General features: G+C 30.9%; 3 protein-coding genes across 4 annotated transcripts in view; all 3 read right to left on the reverse strand.

Annotated features, from left to right (window-relative positions):
* The window catches only part of Csgalnact (Chondroitin sulfate N-acetylgalactosaminyltransferase), a 58,025-nt gene that overhangs the window by 17,871 nt on the left and 20,936 nt on the right, over positions 1 to 19,218 (reverse strand). For both annotated transcript variants that reach the window (XM_008200559.3, XM_015984378.2), the window contains 2 exons: positions 14,112 to 14,171; positions 11,561 to 11,739 (listed from right to left, as the gene is read on the reverse strand). In XM_008200559.3, coding sequence (XP_008198781.1) covers positions 11,561 to 11,739; positions 14,112 to 14,146 — 214 coding nt within the window. In that variant the 5' untranslated portion in view covers positions 14,147 to 14,171. The remainder of the gene's footprint in view (positions 1 to 11,560; positions 11,740 to 14,111; positions 14,172 to 19,218) is intronic.
* Positions 196 to 1,104, reverse strand: LOC107398849 (uncharacterized). Its single transcript, XM_015984380.2, has 2 exons — positions 965 to 1,104; positions 196 to 916 (listed from the first exon to the last, which is right to left on the reverse strand). Exons 1-2 carry the CDS (start codon positions 992 to 994, stop codon positions 218 to 220), a joined length of 729 nt encoding a protein of 242 aa, XP_015839866.1. The 5' UTR covers positions 995 to 1,104; the 3' UTR covers positions 196 to 217.
* LOC103314452 (uncharacterized) lies at positions 2,714 to 3,735 on the reverse strand. The gene is made up of 2 exons (XM_008200558.3): positions 3,508 to 3,735; positions 2,714 to 3,455 (listed from the first exon to the last, which is right to left on the reverse strand). Exons 1-2 carry the CDS (start codon positions 3,568 to 3,570, stop codon positions 2,727 to 2,729), a joined length of 792 nt encoding a protein of 263 aa, XP_008198780.1. The 5' UTR covers positions 3,571 to 3,735; the 3' UTR covers positions 2,714 to 2,726.

Genomic DNA, 19,218 nt, shown 5'->3' on the forward strand with positions numbered 1-19,218 from the left:
AATTTTTTGTGTTGCTTTGTATTTTTAAGCATTTTTTAATTTGTCACTCTAGCAAGATAAAACAGAGAAGACTAAAATTAGAATTAACGTGAAATAAAATAGAAATAATGTAAAAAATAGTAAACAAAATAAAATATTATAGGTAACAGGTAATTAAAATAAATTTAGAAACAGAGTTAGAAAAAATGAAACACATTTAAAACACTAAAAAATTTATTTAACCCAAAAGACAGCTCAAATAACCAAAAATCTCAGACAGCAGTGTTCCAACAAGCTTCATAATAACTTTCATAACACACATTAGTGTTTTTGCATCTTTGGTCAGCAGTTTTACGATAAACACCACCAGATCAACAACAGCATCAACAAGCATCTTCAATTGTTGAATAATACCATCTGCAAGGCCTGAAAGTGCGTCAACAAGCGATTTTGTCTTGAGCTCGTTAAGGAGGAGTGTCACAGAATTAAGAACTTCGCGGAGTTTCTTCAAAACGTCCTGTAGTTTAGCAACTGTGGGGTCCAGGAATTTTATAACGCATTGTGTTGATGGAGCTGCGTTTACTAAGAAGACGTTGGTTTTAACTAATGCAACACATTCGTGGCTTTTGGAGTCTAAATCGGAGAAAACTTCACCGATGAGTGGAAGTTTGCCCAAGAAAGCCACAATGTTGGACACTGTGGTGTTAATAGTGTCCACTAAATCTTGCAGAATTTCGCCTATAAGGGCTATAACTGTTGATACGATCCCATCAAGGCTTATATTAAGATAGGCGATAATTGCATTCAGAGCTTCGATAACATTGCCCAAAATTTTGGCCAAGCCACCAAGAAGACCACTGACTGGAATTAAGCCTTGGGTGGAAATAACTGGAAGTTTGACTGGAAGTTCCACTCCGGAACTGAAGACTAGAACAGTCTAGGGAAAAATTTGAGTTTTTTTTTTAATTTTTATTACAAGACGTACCATAAAAATTATCAATGTTGGACGCGACATTTTGCACTCACTAAGACACGAGCTAAGTTTGGTGGCTATTTATATAATTTCTCTAATTTTTAATAGTAGTACTTAGTGCGATAAAGGTATCGGTCGATTGCCATTGACGTTTTATTCGTTATCAAAGAAAAAGCACAATTCGATTCAAAATATTTATTATTATTTTTTTAGGTGTTCGAGCAGCCTTGTGTTATTATAATATTCAGAAAAAAATATAGTAATAACAAAATTACTTGATAGATCTAGTGGTTCATAAATAATTTGGAGTTGAGAAAAGAAGATCATATAAAAAAAAAACAAAAATCGCAAAAGTTGGAAAAGACAGAAAACACAAAACAAAAAACATATAAGATATTAAAAAAAACACAGAAATTAAAAGAAACAGAATACATAAGACAGAATCTACAGAAGACAAAGACAGTAAACACAGAAAACAGAAGACATAGAAGAGGGAAAACATAGAAAACACAAAAAAAGATACAAAAAAAAAGAAAACATAGAAGACAAAAAAACAAAAAGATAAAAGACACAGAAAACAAAAACTAAAAGACAGAAAGCAGAAAGCAAAGAACAGAAGGCGTAAAACACGAAAAACAAAGCACATAAAAACAGAAAGTACAAAAGTTAGAAAACGCAGAAATTAAAAGAGAAAGAACAATGAAGACAGAATCTACAGATGCTAAAGACAAGAGAGACAAAAAACAAAAAACTCAAAAAGTTGAAAACTCATAAACATTAGACCAAATTAGGCCGACAATAAAAAAAAAACAAAAAAAACAGAATAGACAAAAAACCAAAAACACAAAAGAAACAAGACAAAAAACATAGAAAATAAGAAAACAGAAAATAAAAAGCAAAAAAAAACAGAAACTAGGAAGCAGAAAGCAAAAAACACAGAAAATATAAAACATAGAAAAAAGAATACACAAAAAAAAAACAAAATTATCGAATTCAGAAAACGCAGAAATTAAAAGACAGAATACAGACGACAGAATTTACAGAGGCCAAAAAAAAAGACAGAAAACAAAAGAGACAGAAATCCAAAAACACAAAAGAAAGAGGAGAAATCACAAAAATATTTCTAGAAAACAGAAGACACAAAAATTAAACCTCAAATGTTAGAAGACATAGAATACAAAATTCAAAACACAGAAAAAATCAGAAAACAAAAACAACCGACAGAAGATACAAAAAAGAAAAGACACAAAAGAGAAAAAACAGAAAGCAAAAAAGACAGAAAGCTGTTGAGAAAATGTCTAAAAATTAGTTCAGAAAAGATTAAGAACAATAGAGTAAAACAAAGCAATATAAAACAAATAAAATAATAAAATAAAAATAACATAAATTTTTAGAAAAATAAACTTACATGATGAAGTTTCAGCAAAAAACATGTAACATAAAATAAATCAAAAACTAGGTACTTCTAGCAGATAAAGAATAAAAAGAAAAAAATACAAAAGTACAGAACTTAGAGGACAGAATTTACCGAAACCTACGACAAAAAAAAACAAAAAGTAAAAAACACAGGAACAGAAAGAACAGAAGACAAAAGACAAAAAAAAAGACACAAAAAAAGACACAAAAAAAGATTACAAGAAAACAGGAAAAAAAAAGAAAAAAAAAGTCACATTTAGAAAAACTGGAGCAGAAAAAATTGAAAGTTAATTTTTGAAAAAAAAAAAAATACAAAAAATTTAGAACTAGTAAAAACACAATAACTCAGTTCAAACTTTTATTCAAAATTCTTGAAACTACATTTCAAATGTGGGACCACCTGTCCCAGAACCTGCCTCGCAAAAGTGACCACAATATTAACCGCACAGATCACCAGACCCGGAATTGCTCTCGCCAAACTAATAAAAGGTTGCGGTAAATCCCCGACAATCGACTTTACAATTTTCCACCCCTCAGACTCGAAAAACCTCCCAACCGTCTTCGGCATTTCCCCCAACGAATCTTCCTTCAACTCTAACAGCGCATCGGAGAGAATTTTCAAAATTTTCTTCATATCTTCAAGAACCACAACCAACTGCGACACAATCTGGTTCAAGTAGTAGTTAATACAAGCGGCAGCTTTCGTAACCCCTTCGAGAATCAAAGGCCGCGAAAAAATCCTATTACACTTCTCCTGTTTCATGTAGAACTGATCCAGACTTTTCCCGCCCAAAAAATCGGGTACAAGTCGAGTCAAAACGTTCAAAAGTGTGACCGGAACTTCCTGCATTGTTGTAAAAAACTTGTCCAGCATTGTGCCGAGTGTTGCAAGGACGATTATGTTGATTTTGTCCACTCCGACGTTCAAAACGAGCAAAAGGGATTGGATCCCTGAACCCAAAATTTGTAAAACTTGTGAGGCGCCTCCAAGAAGGCCACTAACAGGGTTCAGGGCGTCATTTCGAAGAGTTGAGAGCAAGGAATCGAGGTTTTGCCCTTGTTGGAGCTCCAATGAGGTGTTTTGGGCCTAAAAACACAAAACCAAAACATTTCAAGTGGACTCAGATCCGGCTACTTACAGGCACCGACGAAATGAGCAAACAGCTGCCAAGAAGGAAGACTTTACCCCACATTTTGCACATTTTTGCCAAATTATCGGCGCGTTTTATACTTTTTTTTGCACTTTCTTATCACGGCCGTAAATGTAATAATGGGCATTAATCTAATTGCGTTTTTATCGTTTTGTCGTAAAGTTCGTCCAATTTGATTAGCATTGAGCGTCGAGACGGGGTGGAAAGACAAACACTGCCAATGTTCCGCTTCATTACTCGAACATGCATCGTCATTGTTTCACTTAACACACAACAGCGGAACATTGATTAGTGCCAGGTAGAGTTAATTAGATTAGTCCCGAGTGACATACGATTTTTTCGCGGCAAAATTTCGTGCTTTGTACTTCCAATTTCCTTAAATTTACGAGACTTGTTATCACTTGTGACCATCGCTCCTTTTAACTTTAATTAATTTCTTAACGGGAAACAATCCGAACGGAAGCTCCGATAATTAAATGCGATTTGAATTTTCTTTGAGTCGCTATAAATAAGGGCGGTGATTATGGACGACCACAATGCTAACGAATCGGTAATTTACGGAACGGCTTAGGCTAATGGGAGAGGACATACTCCTGGATGGAGGGACAACACGGGATTTGAGAGGATAATGGGCCAACAAACGGGAAATTATTGCCAGGTTCAGGCCTGTCCAATGCACGATTTTACAAGGATTCCAGATCTGAAAGCGGATTTTTTCTAACACTTATACTTACAGAGATATGAGGTAAAATGTGGAGAGAGCATCCTGTAGCACACATTTTTTAAAACATAAGAGTAATAATTTCATATTTAATGTGATAATTGCGGCATAAAACCATAAAAATCGCATGGAAAACCAAAACTTTTCACATGGACTCAAATCCGGTCAATTTAGTGGTAAACAAGAAAAGATTAAGTCTTCTAAATAAAGATTTTGAGAATAGAATAGCGAGAAAAGAGAGAAAACAAAAGACTAGAGAACAGAAGAACCAGAAGACAAAAAAAAACAGAAGACAGATGACACAGAAGGTAGAGAGGAAGAGAAGACAAAAGAAACCAGAAGAGAAAGAAAAGAAAAGAAAGACAAGATAGATTGCCCCATAAAAAACTAAAGACAAAATGCAGATTTTGTTCGCAATTCGCAGAGCAAAAAAAATAAAAACAAACAACAAAAAAAACGGAAGGCAAAAAGACGGAAGGTATAGAAGCAATCGATCGAAAACACCAAAAAACAGACGAATCAGAAAACAAAAGAGAAAAAAGGCAAAAAAACAGAAAACAAAAGATATAGAATACAGAATAAACAGAAGACAAAACTGACAAAAAATTAAGAAACAAAATAAAAAAGAAGATAGAAAACAAAAAACAGAAGACTAAAAACACAAAACTCAAAAGACAAAATAGACAGAAGCCAGAAAATGCAAAATAAAATATTGAAGGCAAAAGAAACAATAGACAGTAAAAAAGGCATATAACAAAAAACAAAAAAGACAGAAAATACAGACAACTGAAAACGTAGAAGATATTAGCTAAAATGTAGTGCAAAAAAAGAAGAGCAAGAAGACAAAAAATGAAGACAGAGAACAGAATAACATACAAAAAAAACTGGAGAGAAGATACAGAAAACAAAAAAAACAGAACACAGAAGAGAAAAGACAAAACCAGAAATAGAAGAAAGGAGACACAAAACCGAAGTGGCATAAGACAGAAAAGATAGAAGAGAAGGCATAGAAGATATAACATAAAAAAACATAATACTAAACAGTTAAAAAAAAGAAGAAACAGAAACCAGTAAACAACAAAAATAAAAAAACAAAAAAACGTAAGGCAAAAAAACAGAAAGTACAAAAAACTCAATAAACAAAAACACAGAAAATAGAAAATATACAAAACAAAAAGCATGGAAGACAAAAAAAGCATGAAACAGAAAACAGAAAAGACAGAAAATACAGACAACTGAAAACGTAGAAGATATTAGCTAAAATGTAGTGCAAAAAAAGAAGAGCAAGAAAACAAAAAAAAACAGAAAACAGAATAACATACAAAAAACTGGAGAGTAAAAGAACAGAAGATACAGAAAACAGAAGAAACAGAACACAGAAGAGAAAAGACAGAACCAGAAATGGAAGAAAGGAGACACAGAGACCGAAGTCGCATAAGACAGAAAAGATAGAAGAAAAGGCATAGAAGATATAACATAAAAAACACAAAACTAAAGAGTTAGAGAAGAGAAGAAACAGAAACCAGTAAACAACAACAAAAAAAACAAAAAAACGTAAGGCAAAAAACCAGAAAGTACAAAAACTCAATAAACAAAAAAAAATAAAAACACAGAAAATAGAAAACATACAAAACAAAAAGCATGGAAGACAAAAAACAGAAGAAACAGAAAACAAAAAAGACAGAAAATACAGACAACTAAAAACGTAGAAGATATTAGCTAAAATGTAGTGAAAAAAGAGAAGAGCAAGAAGACAAAAAAAGAAGACAGAGAACAGAATAACATACAAAAAACTGGAGAGTAAAAGAACAGAAGATACAGAAAACAGAAGAAATAGAACACAGAAACCGAAGTCGCATAAGACAGAAAATATAGAAGAGAAGGCATAGAAGATATAACATAAAAAAACACAATACTAAAGAGTTAGAGAAGAGAAGAAACAGAAACCAGTAACAACAAAAATAAAAAAAAAAGAAACGTAAGGCAAAAAACCAAAAAGTCCAAAAAACTCAATAAACAAAAAAAACACAGAAAATAGAAAACATACAAAACAAAAAACAGAAGAAACAGAAAACACAACACATAGAAGAGAAGAAAAGCAGCAGAAAACAGAGTAAACAAAAGACAAAAGAAAGAAATTATGAGATCCAAGACATAAGACAGTAGACACAAAAGATCGAAGAGTCAAGAAACAAAAGAAATAAAAAACAAAAGATAGAAGAGACAAGACAAAAATCAGAAAATACAAAAAAGCCAGAAGAACAAAACAAATTGTCGAAAACAGAAGAAACAGACAAAACTAAAAATTGAAGCTTTAGAAAACCCAAAAGACAAAAAATACAGAAGTGACAAAAACAGAAAGCAGAATAGACAAAAAACATCAAAACAAAAGAAACAAAAAGATGTAAGCTACAGCTCTAAATTTTGAAAACACAAAACAAAAACATACGTTCGACTTCTTTATTGAAACATAATGTTATGTTTTAGAGTTCAAACAGTTATAGTTTGCAGATAAAACCATAAAAATCTCAGTATGTGTAAAACCACGATTTTTCACGTGGACTCAAATCGGGCAATTTCGGTGGCAAACTGCTGTGTTTTTCCGATTTGTTTGCAAAAATTAGTGTTGGCATTTGTAAAATTTTCCGCTAATTCCAAATTTGTGATTGAAATTCCCGTCCCATTGTTATTTTTTCCCTTGAAATTAATTGTCTCATCCCTTGTGTCGCCCTCCCCATCATAAACATGCCAAACCTCGCTCGTGAATAAATACTTCCTCATTGTTATCCTTCCGTTTCTTGAAAGCATCAGTAGATAAAATTACCATACCGCTCGTCTAGCACAAGATTCAGTCGTTTCCCACCCTTCGAAATTATTATTATTATTTTTTTTTGTGAAACACTAGAGGAAAAAAGCCATCGCGTCATCTGTTTCATCGTTTGTACAATTTCGTCTCGACGAAGGGTCATCACACGAAGGTATTTCAATAAAATCAATAATCTGGATTCAATCTGCATTGACAACGGCTGGTTCAGCTAACCGCATTTGTCATCAGCACAATTTTTTTTCACTTGCAGAGAGGATCGATAAAGGAGAATTATCGCCAGTTAGTGAACTGCTCCGTATAGGAAATGGTGTATAAATTTATTAACGAAATTGAAATTCTAATTTATCGAATTTATTGCGCGAAAACTGCTGCACCGGTGGAAATTAATAGGGTCGTAAAGGTATTTTTACCCCAAAGAACGACTCATGAGAGAAAATATTTGTTTACGGGAAAATATTCGGCTTTGGTGTGCTTTTTCCTCTATTCCCACACCAGAAATTAACCCTGATTGGCTATTTGGGGCCTAATTTAGCCCAAAATCTACAGAGTAAGAAAAAAACGGAAAAAAAACAAAAAACTAAAAACAGAAGACAAAAAATACAGAAAGTAAAAGACAACAAAAACCAGAATAGACAAAAGACAGCAAATAACCAAAAAAAAAACAGAAGACAGAAGAGACAAAAAAAATAGAAAATAAAAGAAACAAAAAACAGAAAAAACAGAAGACAAAAAAAACTTTGATTGGTGATTTAGAGCTTAATTTAGCCCAGAATCAGCTTTGTAAGAAAAAACAAACAAACAAACAAAAAACAAAAGACAGATGAGACAGAAAACAGAAAAGAAGAGATAGAAGAGACAAAAGACAAAAGAGCTTGAAGATAGAATAGACAGAAAACAAAGAAACAGAAAGCAAAACAAACTTTGATTGGTTATTTGGGGCTTGATTTAGCTCAGAATCGACAGAAGAGTAAAAAAAACAAAAGAATAACAGAAAACTAGAAACTGAAGCCATAGCAAACAGAAGATTTAAAAGAAAAAAAATAGAAAATAGACAGAAACAAAAGAAAACAGAAAGCAAAATAGACAAAAGATAGCAAAAAACAAAAGTCAAAAAAGACAAAAATCAAAAGAGCTTGAAGATAGAATACACAAAAAACAAAAGAAACAGAAAAAACTAGAAACTGAAGCCATAGAAAACAAAAGACTTAAAAGACAAAAAATAGAAAAGAGACAGAAAGCAAAAAAAAACAGAAAACAAAATAGACAAAAGACAGCAAAAAACAAAAGTCAGAAAAGAAATCAGAACACAAAAGATAGAAGAGACACAAAAACAGAAAAGACGAGATAGAAGAGACAGAAGACAGAAGAGACAAAAAACAAAAGAGCTCAAAGATAGAATAGACAGAAAACAGAAGAAACTGAAAGCAACACAAACTTTGATTGGTTATTTAGGGCTTGATTTAGCTCAGAATCGATGAAGAGTAGAAAAAACAAAAAATTACAGAAAAACTTGAAACTGAAGCCATAGAAAACAGAAGACTTAAAAGACAAAAAATAGAAAAGAGACAGAAAGCAAAAGAAAACAGAAAGCACAAGAGACAAAAGACAGCAAAAAAACAAAAGTCAGAAAAGACAAAAATCAGAACACGAAGGATAGAAGAGAAAGAAAACAGAAAAGACGAGACAGAAGAGACAGAAGACAGAAGCGACAAAAGACAAAAAAAAAGCTCGAAGATAGAATAGACAGAAAACAGAAGAAACAGAAAGCAAAACAAACCTTGATTGGATATTTAGGGCCTGATTTAGCTCAGAATCGACAGAGTAAAAAAAATAAAAAAATTCCAAAAAAAACTAGAAACTGAAGCTTCAGAAAACAAAAGACTTGAAAGACAAAAAATAGAAAAGAGACGAAAAGCAAAAAAAAACAGAAAGCAGAATAGACAAAAAACAGCAAAAAACAAAAGTCAGAAAAGACAAAAAACAAAACACAATAAAAATAGAAGAGACAGAAGAGACACAATATAAAAAAGATCGAAGATAGAATAGACAGAAAACAAAAGAAACAAAAAGCAGAAAATAATTTAATTGGTTATTTGGGGTTTACTTAGCTCAAAATCGACAAAGTTAAAAAAACACCAAAAATCAAAAAAAGTAACAAAAAAACTAAAAACTGAAGCCACAGAAAACAGAAGACTTAAATGACAAAAAATACAAAAAAAAGAAAACAGAAAGCAAAATAGACAAAAGACAACAAAGACAGAAAAAAAAACAGAAAATAGAAAAAACAGAAGACAGAATAAAGAAAGCAGACAAAGAAAATAAAAAACTGAAGAAACAAATAATAAAAGATACAGAAGGCAGAAGCAACAAAAGACTAACACTACACTATAATTTGTTTTTTATGTATCTTGGGAAATATCCACCGTAGAAAAATTCTAAAAACAAGCCCTTGAAAGATAGGCAGTCCCTTTCGGTTTAATTTGTCACAGAAGCGGCTCCAGTTTCGGTTAAGTTTCCAAATAAATCAAGCAATTTTCGCGCGCCTGCAATAATTTCTTGTCGCATAGCATTTACACGAAAGGCCTTCATGCGCCACAGTCGGTCCTTAAGTTTGTTATAATTAAAATGAAATACATTCAAAAGAGGGGAGAGACAGTACAACTACCCCAAAGTGCAGAAAGCGCTATAATTGAGTCGAACAGAGGCCGACTGTGTAATCTTCTGGTGTTGTAATTAACTCCGGCAACGACTTGGGTTGCTCTCGTTGCTGTTGTTGTGGTCACTTTATTTCCATTACGCGACAATTTAGGACAAAACAAGATTTAAATCAAATTTTTATGAGCCGTGAATTCGGACGAGGATTTTTCAGCTTGTTATTCGAATATGAAACTTTTGCAATAAAATTGCTTCCTTTTCAACGAACAGCGATTTACACACAGAGCAATCATTTTTCAAGAGGATGAAGCGCTTTGACCCGAACACGCTTTGTTCGTCACAATTAATTAGGTTTAATTTTTAGTTTGTTTAATTTAAAAATCTCAAAAATGTATTAGTTAATAAATATTTGAAAAAAAAATTCGCAGCTTAGACAAATTTTTGATTATGAATCTTGTTTCTCAAAAATATCAAAAATTTGGTTTCTGTATCTCGTATTTTTAATTCTAGAAATTAAAAATTTTGTTTCTATAGTGTGGAATTTCCTACATATTTTATTCAGTTTCTCCAGAATCTAGATACACTGTATTTTCATTTCTGTAATCCGAAGTGTTTCTATAGTTTGGAATTCTAGAATTCTAGAAATCTTATCAATAAATATGTTAGTTTCTAGGTTAAAATTTTTTTGATTCTGACTCTTGTTTCTCAAAGACATAAAAAGTTTGGTTTCTATATTTCCTACTTTCAATTCTAGATATTAAAAAACTTTGTTTCTATAATTTGGAATTTCCTACGTATTTTTTCAGTTTCTTCAGAGTCTAAATACACAGTATTTTGATTTCTGTATTCCGAAATGTTTCTATAATCTAGAATTCTAGAATTCTAGAAATTTTATCTATAAATATATTAATTTCTAGATTTCAATTTTTTGATTCTGACCCTTGTTTCTCGAAGAAATCAAGAATTTGGTTTCTATACCTCGTATTTTCAATTCTAGAAATAAAAAAATGTTGTTTCTATAATTTGGAATTTTCTACGTATTGTATTTGCTTCTCCAGAAACTAAAAACTCAGTATTTGGATTTCTGTAATCCCAAATGTTTCTATAGTTTAAAAGTCTAGAATTCTAGAAATCTTATCTATAAACATATTAGTTTCTAGATTTCAATTTTTTTGATTCTGACTCTTGTTTCTCAAAGAACTCTTGTTTCTCCAGAATCTAGATACACTGTATTTTGATTTCTGTAATCCGAAATGTATCTATAGTTTAGAATTCTAGAATTCTAGAAATCTTATCAAGAAATATATTAGTTTCTAGATTTAATTTTTTTTGATTCTGACTCTTGTTTTTCAAAGAAATCAAAAATTTGGTTTCTATATCTCGTATTTTCAATTCTAGAAATTATAAAACTTTGTTTCTATATTTTGGAGTTTCCTACGTATTTTATTCAGTTCCTCCAGAATCTAGATATCCTGTATTTTGATTTCTATATCTGATATTTAAATTTGTGATTTATAATAAATTTCTAAAATCTCTAGATGTATTAGTTATTAAATTTTTGAAAAAAATTCACTGCACAAATTGAAAAATTTTGTGTCTATGGTTTAGAATTCTAGAAATCTCATCTATAAATATATTAGTTCCTCGATTTTCGAAGCAATTTTCGCAAATCTAGTTATGAAGAGTCAAAAAATACCAAACCAAAAAAATTCACATGGACCCAAATCGGGTCATCTCAGTGTCCAAATCACAAAAAACGCACTTTTTTCCCATTTTTTAACACAAAATAGCTCACACATCACAGCTCAATCCTTCTAAAGAGTTACCAACCAATTTACCTGAAACAACAGGCTGTGCCTCCGTCTCATCCACCACAGCCCCCGTTTCGAGCCCGCTCAGTCCGCACCTGCTCAGGAACAACAAGCTGATTAGACTGAGCGAGCAAACAAGCAGCAGAAGTCTTGTTACAAGTCTCATGCCGAGAAGACGCATCATCTCGGTACGTGTCCGCCGCTTCCTGCAAATAAAATCTAATGGTCACAAAAAAAATTCCTTCCTCTTTGACTTTGTATGTCAATACAAAGAGTGAATTTCTGGCTTTATTTCCCTGAGGACAATATCAATTTCGCAACGTCGCACATTTTTATTTTATTGTGTAGCCGCCGAAGCTACAAATTGTTAGCTAGCTTGTCTGAGGGATTACTAAATCGATTGCGGACTAATTTACATCGCGAAGGAGGTGTTTCTTAACGAGATTAACGTCGTGTCAAGGATTTGTGAGACACATTCTCATGCGGTTCTGGCCGGAAAATACAACGATACGGGCCTGAAAATGCGCCATTTTGTGGTTACGGAACATTAACACGAGTAGGGAAAGTGACACTTGACCCCCACCCTCTTCAAACGCTTCAAGCTTAACTGCTCGGCTTTGTTATCATAAATAATAACCGTTAATATTTTTTATTAATTCGAATTAGGGCGGCTTTTTTACAAGTAACTAACTATTTTAACTATTTTTGTCAGTTAACGTGTTACTAACTATTTGATAACGTAACCAGTGCCAATTAGATCTAGTTACGTTAGTTTTTTTCTAGATGATAGAAAACGTGTTGCTTATTAACTGTTAAAAACTAGTTAAATAATACTTTTTTTAATCAATAACTAACTACCGACGTTAATTTAGTTAATAGATAGTTAATATATTCCGTATGTAATTATAACTGCAACAAATAAAAAAATATAGTTAAAAACTCATTTTTTAATCTAGACAGTTAATAGACAGTTTTTAATCTAGTTAGTAGTAGTATCTAGTTAACAAGGATAATAATTCTTCAAAAATGTATTTAAGTTAGTTCAGTAATTAACTACTATTTACATAATTATTACTACAAGAATCAAAAGTTGCGGATACTTAACTGTCACAATTTTTTTTATATATAGTTAAGAAATCACTTGCAAGTTAGACTTATATTTAACAGTTACAATTAATAAATTACACTCAAATTTCCAGTTAAAAATTATTATTTTTAGTTTAAAAACTAAAAACCCATTAAGTTGTTAACGGTTAGTTAAGTATATCAGATTCGATTAAAATGTAAGATTGTTTTAAAATTACCCTTTATTTTATAACTAATAGATAATATCCAATAATCAAAAAATAACTATAACTTAAATAAAAGTTTAAATTATAAATTACCTAACTATAAATAGTTATATCTTATGCTATAGTTAACCCTTAAATTTCCAAATAATCAGTATAAAATTTTAGTTAATTTATAGAATTAAGCAATAATTTTTAAAATTTTAACCAAAAACGGCAATATTCTAGTTAACTAAATAAAAAATCAAATAGTTAATCGTTACGTCAACGGTCAAAATATAAAAATTAAAAAGCAGAAAGTACCTAACTGGTGTGTTTGCCATAAAAATAATTAATTAAATAAATGCTGTAAATACTTAACTAATAGTTATATCAGTAGACGATACTGACAATAAATTAACTAATGCCTTATAAATATTGCTGGTGTTTGCAGTAAAAAAATAACTACTCGACAGTTAAGAGCAATATTTTCTGTTAACGGTATGACACAAAACTAGTTAATAGTTAATTAGCAAACTTTCAAAAAATTCCACTACTTGGTAATTAAAACAATAATTAAAATAACATAACTATACGGTATTTAGAGATAACACCTAAAGTAGTTGTTTCAACTATTAGTTAGTTAGTTAAATAAATCACCAAGTAAGCTATATTATAAGCTAATTACTAGATAGTTGTAGATAATTTATAGTTAATCATTACGTCACTTGACAATTCTAACGATAAGTTAACTTTCGTCATGGTGTTATTGCTAACTATTGACATTTATAACTATTTTTCTACAGTTTTTTTTCGATTAACTAGCAAAACGTCTTTGGTTAGTTGTTAAAAACTAATCAAATTTTGCATTAACTATCGACAAGCATTTTCCATTAGTTAGTAGTTAGTAGTTATAACAATAATCAATAAACGTAACTAGATATAAGGTATTTAGTGATAATAACTAGTATTTGTATCTATTTTTAGTTATTTTTTAACCATGCCACAAAATTCTTTCAAGCCTTAGCTAAGTGTAATAGTTAGCATAAATAGTTAACGAGCGCAGATTGTTAATAGTTAAATAAATCGTCATCAGTCATTGACAATTCACCGAATTTGTCATTTATTAGTTAAGAGGAGTAGTAAAAGCGTCACTTTCCCCCACCCCTTCCACGCGCGCCAATTTTAAATCGATGGAATTAATTCGAGAGTTGGCCACATCTGTGCGATTTCACGCGCGATTACTTTCGGCCCTTTTGCCTTGATTGAGCTTGAATCAAACGTAAAAAATCGAGCAAAGCAAAAATCACCTGCTAGGAGTTCCACTGCAAAGATCATCTGTCATATGTGGATTCGGTCTCGGCGTTCGTCTGAAATGAAAGAAAAATATTTGAATTTGAAATTTTCTCTAAAACTAGAGTTTGGCTGGTGGTGTGGATAAATAAACTGGCTGTTGTTATTACGTAATTGTAAATAACTGGCTGCTATTTTACGTTTCGAAGCTGTAGATAAACATTGTTTTAGTAGACGAAACTTTGTCGAATTTAATTAATTTTTGAAGGGGGTGGTGAAACCATTGTCAGCAAATATTTGTCACGTCCAGTATGAGGAGGCATCATTAGAGGACGTTGTATTCGAGTTTAATGTGGTTAGTTGAATTTCAAAGGGGTGCATTTGTCGCTTCGCTAGACAGACGCGATGTCTGGAATCTAAGATATGACACTGATGTCTCTCCTTGAACTCCTTGTAACGTCCATGTCGAGACACTGACTTATTTCAACCCTTACTAATAGTTAATTGCGTATAAAAGGAATTCCTCACTCACCCAAGGCTCCTTAATAACGTCAGAGAGGCTTTATGATGAAACAAGGGGCGAATGTCGCAACTGAATTTCCTAGCAAAACACGGAATTTTCAACGGAAAAAGCTTATTTGTGAGATAAACTAAGCAAAGGCAACCAAAACCAAGATCAAGCAATGTTCGAATTTTTCGCTTTGACTGTTTTGTCAGACAAAACAGAAAACAAAAGTAAAAAATACAGAAAATAGAAAATACAGAAGACAAAAAAGATAAAACAAGGTAACAGAGAAGATAATAACATAGCAAACAGAAGATTCAAAACAAAAAGACAAAAGAGACAGACAACAGAAGAATCAGTAATCAGAAGATGACACAAAAGATAAAAAACACAGAAAACAGAAGACTCAAAAGAAAAAGACTAAAGAAACAAGCAAAAGATGAAACAAAAAACAAAAACAGAATATAGAAAACATAAAAGACACAAGACTCAGAAGACAAAAGACACAGAATACAGAAAACATAAAAGAGACAGATGACTCAAAAATTACAAAAACACGCAAGACCCACAAGAACAAAAAACAGAAGAGTCAGAAGACAGAAGAAACAGACAAAAATAGAAATAGAAAAAAAAACACAGAAGTCACATAATCCCGAAGACAGAGTCAGAAGACAAAAGAAACCGAAGGTGAGAAGATGTGTCAGAAGACAGAAGAAACAGAAAACAAAAACACAGAGTACAGAAAATATAAAAAGCACAAGACTCAGAAGACAAACAACAAAGAATACAGAATACATAAAAAACAGGAGACAAAAAATACAGAAGACACGTAACACCGAAAATGTAGAAAACAAAAGAGACAGAAGAAACAGACAAAAGAAAAAACAGAAAACAAAAAAGAGACAGATCACTCAGAAGATAAAAATACATAAAAAATACAGAAGGCCGAAGAAGTAAAAAAAATAAAATAGACAAAAAACACAAAAACAGAAAACAGAAGAAACAGAAAAAAAAACACAGAATATAGAAAATATAAAAAATACAAGATTCAGAAAACAAAAGACACAGAATACAGAGAACATTGAAAAGACAGATGACTCAAAAAAAACGGAAGACACACAAAGACGAAAAAGCAAAAAGAGTTAAAAGACAAATAACACAGGACACAAAAAACAGAAAGGCACAGAAATCAAAAACTAAAAGGAAACACAAGACATAGAAGGTAGAAGACAAAGAAAATAAAAACAGAACACACAAACGCAGAAAACAGAAAACACAACACATAACATAAAACACAAAAGTTAGAACACATCAGACAAAAAATTCAGATGATAGAAGACAGAAGGTACAGGAAACTGAAGCCAAAAAACAGGACACAGAAAATACAGAAAACACAGAAGGTAAATAACATAAAAAATGGAAAATACAGAAAACACATTACACAAGACTGAGAATAAAAGACAAGTAAATTAGAAACCACAAGAGACAGAAGACTCAGAAGATAGAAGACAGAAGACAGAGAAAATGACAAAGAAATTAAAGACGCAAAACACAAAAGACTCGAAAGACAAAAGACGCAAAACAAGAAGACACAAAAAATAAAAAACATAGGACACGAAAGCAAGAAGACTCAAAAAAAGGTAAAAAACTCAAAAGCCAACAAAAAACAGAAGACACAAAAAATCGATGACAAAGAAATTAGAAATAAAGCACACAAACGCAGAGAACAGAATAAAGAGAAGATCGAAGATGCACAAAACACCAAACACACAAGATATAACAAAAAACACAACAGTTAGAACACACGAGACAAAAAACTCAGAAGGTAGAAGACAGAAGATACAAGGCACAGAAGCCAAAAAACTTAGTAGATAAGACAAAAAACATTGAAGGTAAATAACACAAAAAATAGCAGACGCAAAACACAAAAGACTCAGACAACAGAATACATACAAGAGAGACGATAGAAGAATTAGAAGATAGTAGATACAGAAGACAAGAAAAAAAAACAGAAAACAAAAAACAAAAAAATTAAAGAAAATTTGAATTTTTTATTAAATTTGATCACGTTACTCGTCTGGACATTTGTTTTATCTAAATTTGTACCGTTATGTTATTTTTTTTAATTCTATATTTCTTCTCGTTCCCATATGTTTCTTCACCTATTCTTTATTACTTTATTCCTTTTATTTTGTTTTACTAAATAGGTTCTGTTTCTTCTCCTTCACTCCATTTCAATTTTGGGCATAATTTTTTTTATTTTTGTCACACTTCTAACATTAAATTTCGTTAAATTTCCTGCAAAACATCGCATTTCCTGTCATTTTTGTCCCAACCGCTTGATGAATTATGCAGTTGAAAATGTTGGATAGCTGCGGTCCGCAGGAACCCGGACTCCAGCAGTGGGATATGGCAGGTGCAGGATTGCAGAAGCTTTGGTTCGACCCTTGATTAATGTTGCATTCGACCAAATGCAGCAATTTATCGAAATGACTCGAAAATGTGCCAAGATTAAAGCAAAACAAACGAAAAATTCTATATGCGAATCAACTGAAACTGAAAAATCAAATCTGGCAATGACTGTTGTTAGAATTACTCGGACTGTTTGTTGACTTTTCGAGCTAAAACCGATTGAATTTTTTTTTTTTCGTAAAAATATACACAGCCCGAGTATCGATTTATGCCAAGCGGGGAAATAATTAAAATTTTCAACTGACGATTTTAACACAATAAACAGTGATTTATTGTTTCCGCTTTGTTGAAAATTGACTTTTTCTGTGTGAATCGGGCCGTTTTTCCACCTCAGAACCGGCGTTTAGCTCAAACTTTCCAGACGTCGAAGTTCTTTAATAACACGACTTTTCCAATAAATATTTTTTTGATAGTTTTCCAATCGAGTAATAACTCACAACTTGTAATATCGGAATTTATCTTCGTATTTTCTCCTACTCGAACTTTAATTGGACCATTTAGCAAAAAGAAAGCCAAATTAAAATCGGCAATAAATACCTATCTGGCAATAAACAACTTTATAATCCGAGAGGTTTATTGTTCATAAAAGCTTCCGTCTTTTATGTCACTGTTTATTTACTCGATTTGGACGAAAATAGATTCAGTTTTAGGGATGTGTGCGGTTTGCATCACTCTAAACGATCGTAATGTTTTTTTTATTTAAAAAAACCACAAAAAAGCACTAAAATAAATATAAAAACTAAAAAAAATGAACGAAAACGAACACAAAATAACAATTTAAATTAAAATAAAGCAAATAAAAGTACAACAAAAAATCTACTCAAAATGAAGAAAAAACAACAAAGATAAATCAAATACAAAAAAAACAATTAAAGACAGAGACAAAAATAACAATGAAGAAATCAACTCATTCAAAAAAAATAGTAAGAAAGAAATACAAAAAATTTAAATAAAAAACTAACACAAAAACAAAACAAATTATAACAATTAACATGAAACAAATAAGTGTAAAAAGGTAGAAGAAAAAAATAACGTCCAAGACGAAATAAAAGATAACAGAACTTAAAGATTTGTAGAGAAAAAGATATTTGTTTAAATAGAAGAGAAACGAAAGCTAAGAAACAAGAAAATAAGAAAAAAACTTTGTTAAAATTGAAAAATTGTTGAAGCTTTGATCAGTATATTATTTTATCAACACAATAAACAAACAAAAAATAGATATAATAAGTAAGAAAACAACAAAAATTTAAAAAAATAAGAAAAAAATTTAAAGTTCTTTAAAATGAGTGTGTAAATCCGCTTTTTTGCAATTTTTCAATTAGGTAACAGTCGTACTAACAAATTAAAAAAAATAAAATAAGTAGAAAAAATTATTGAATCAAAAAAGAAAAAAAAATCAAAAAAATAAGAAGAGTGAAGACAAAAACACATTAAACAATCGATAGAGAACATTAAACGAAAAAATTAAAACAAGAAAACAGTGTAGATAACACAAAAATGACGACAAAAACAACAAGAAAAACAAAATAAAAAATTTTGGTAAAATGAAAGAATGCAGATCCATTCAAATTGTTGTTTCAATGTTGCTGAAAAATAATAAAAATTTAAAGAAACGACAAAATTTGCGAAAAATTGGAAGAAAAAGAAATTAAAAGCAGTAAAAAATGTAAACAAATTAGAAAAAAATTTAAAAGTGTGTTAAAATGGATTAATCGGTTTTGTTTTTTTTTGGAAATTTTCAATTAGATAGCAATCGTATTAACAATTTAAAGAAAAAACTATAATAAGTAAAAAAATAAATAAATTAAAAAAAAAAGTGAAGACAAAAACACCATAAACAATTAATAGAAAACATTAAACTAAAGAGTTAAAACAAGTAAAAAGCGTAGATAACACAAAAATGACGACAAAACGACAAGAAAATTCAAATAACAAACTTTGGTAAAATGTTAAAATTGTTGTTTCAACGTTGCTGAAAGATAAAAAAAGGTAAGAAAACGACAAAACTGCCGAGAAAATTGTAAGAAAAAAATAAAAAGTAGTAAAAAATATAAAAAAAATAAGAAAAAAATTAAAGTTTTTAAAAATGAATGAATCGTTTTTTTTTTGTAAAATTTCAATTAGATAGCAGTCGTACCAACCGTGAT

This window comes from Tribolium castaneum, chromosome 7 (assembly GCF_031307605.1).
Source record: "Tribolium castaneum strain GA2 chromosome 7, icTriCast1.1, whole genome shotgun sequence".
NCBI classification, from domain to species: Eukaryota; Metazoa; Arthropoda; class Insecta; order Coleoptera; family Tenebrionidae; genus Tribolium; species Tribolium castaneum.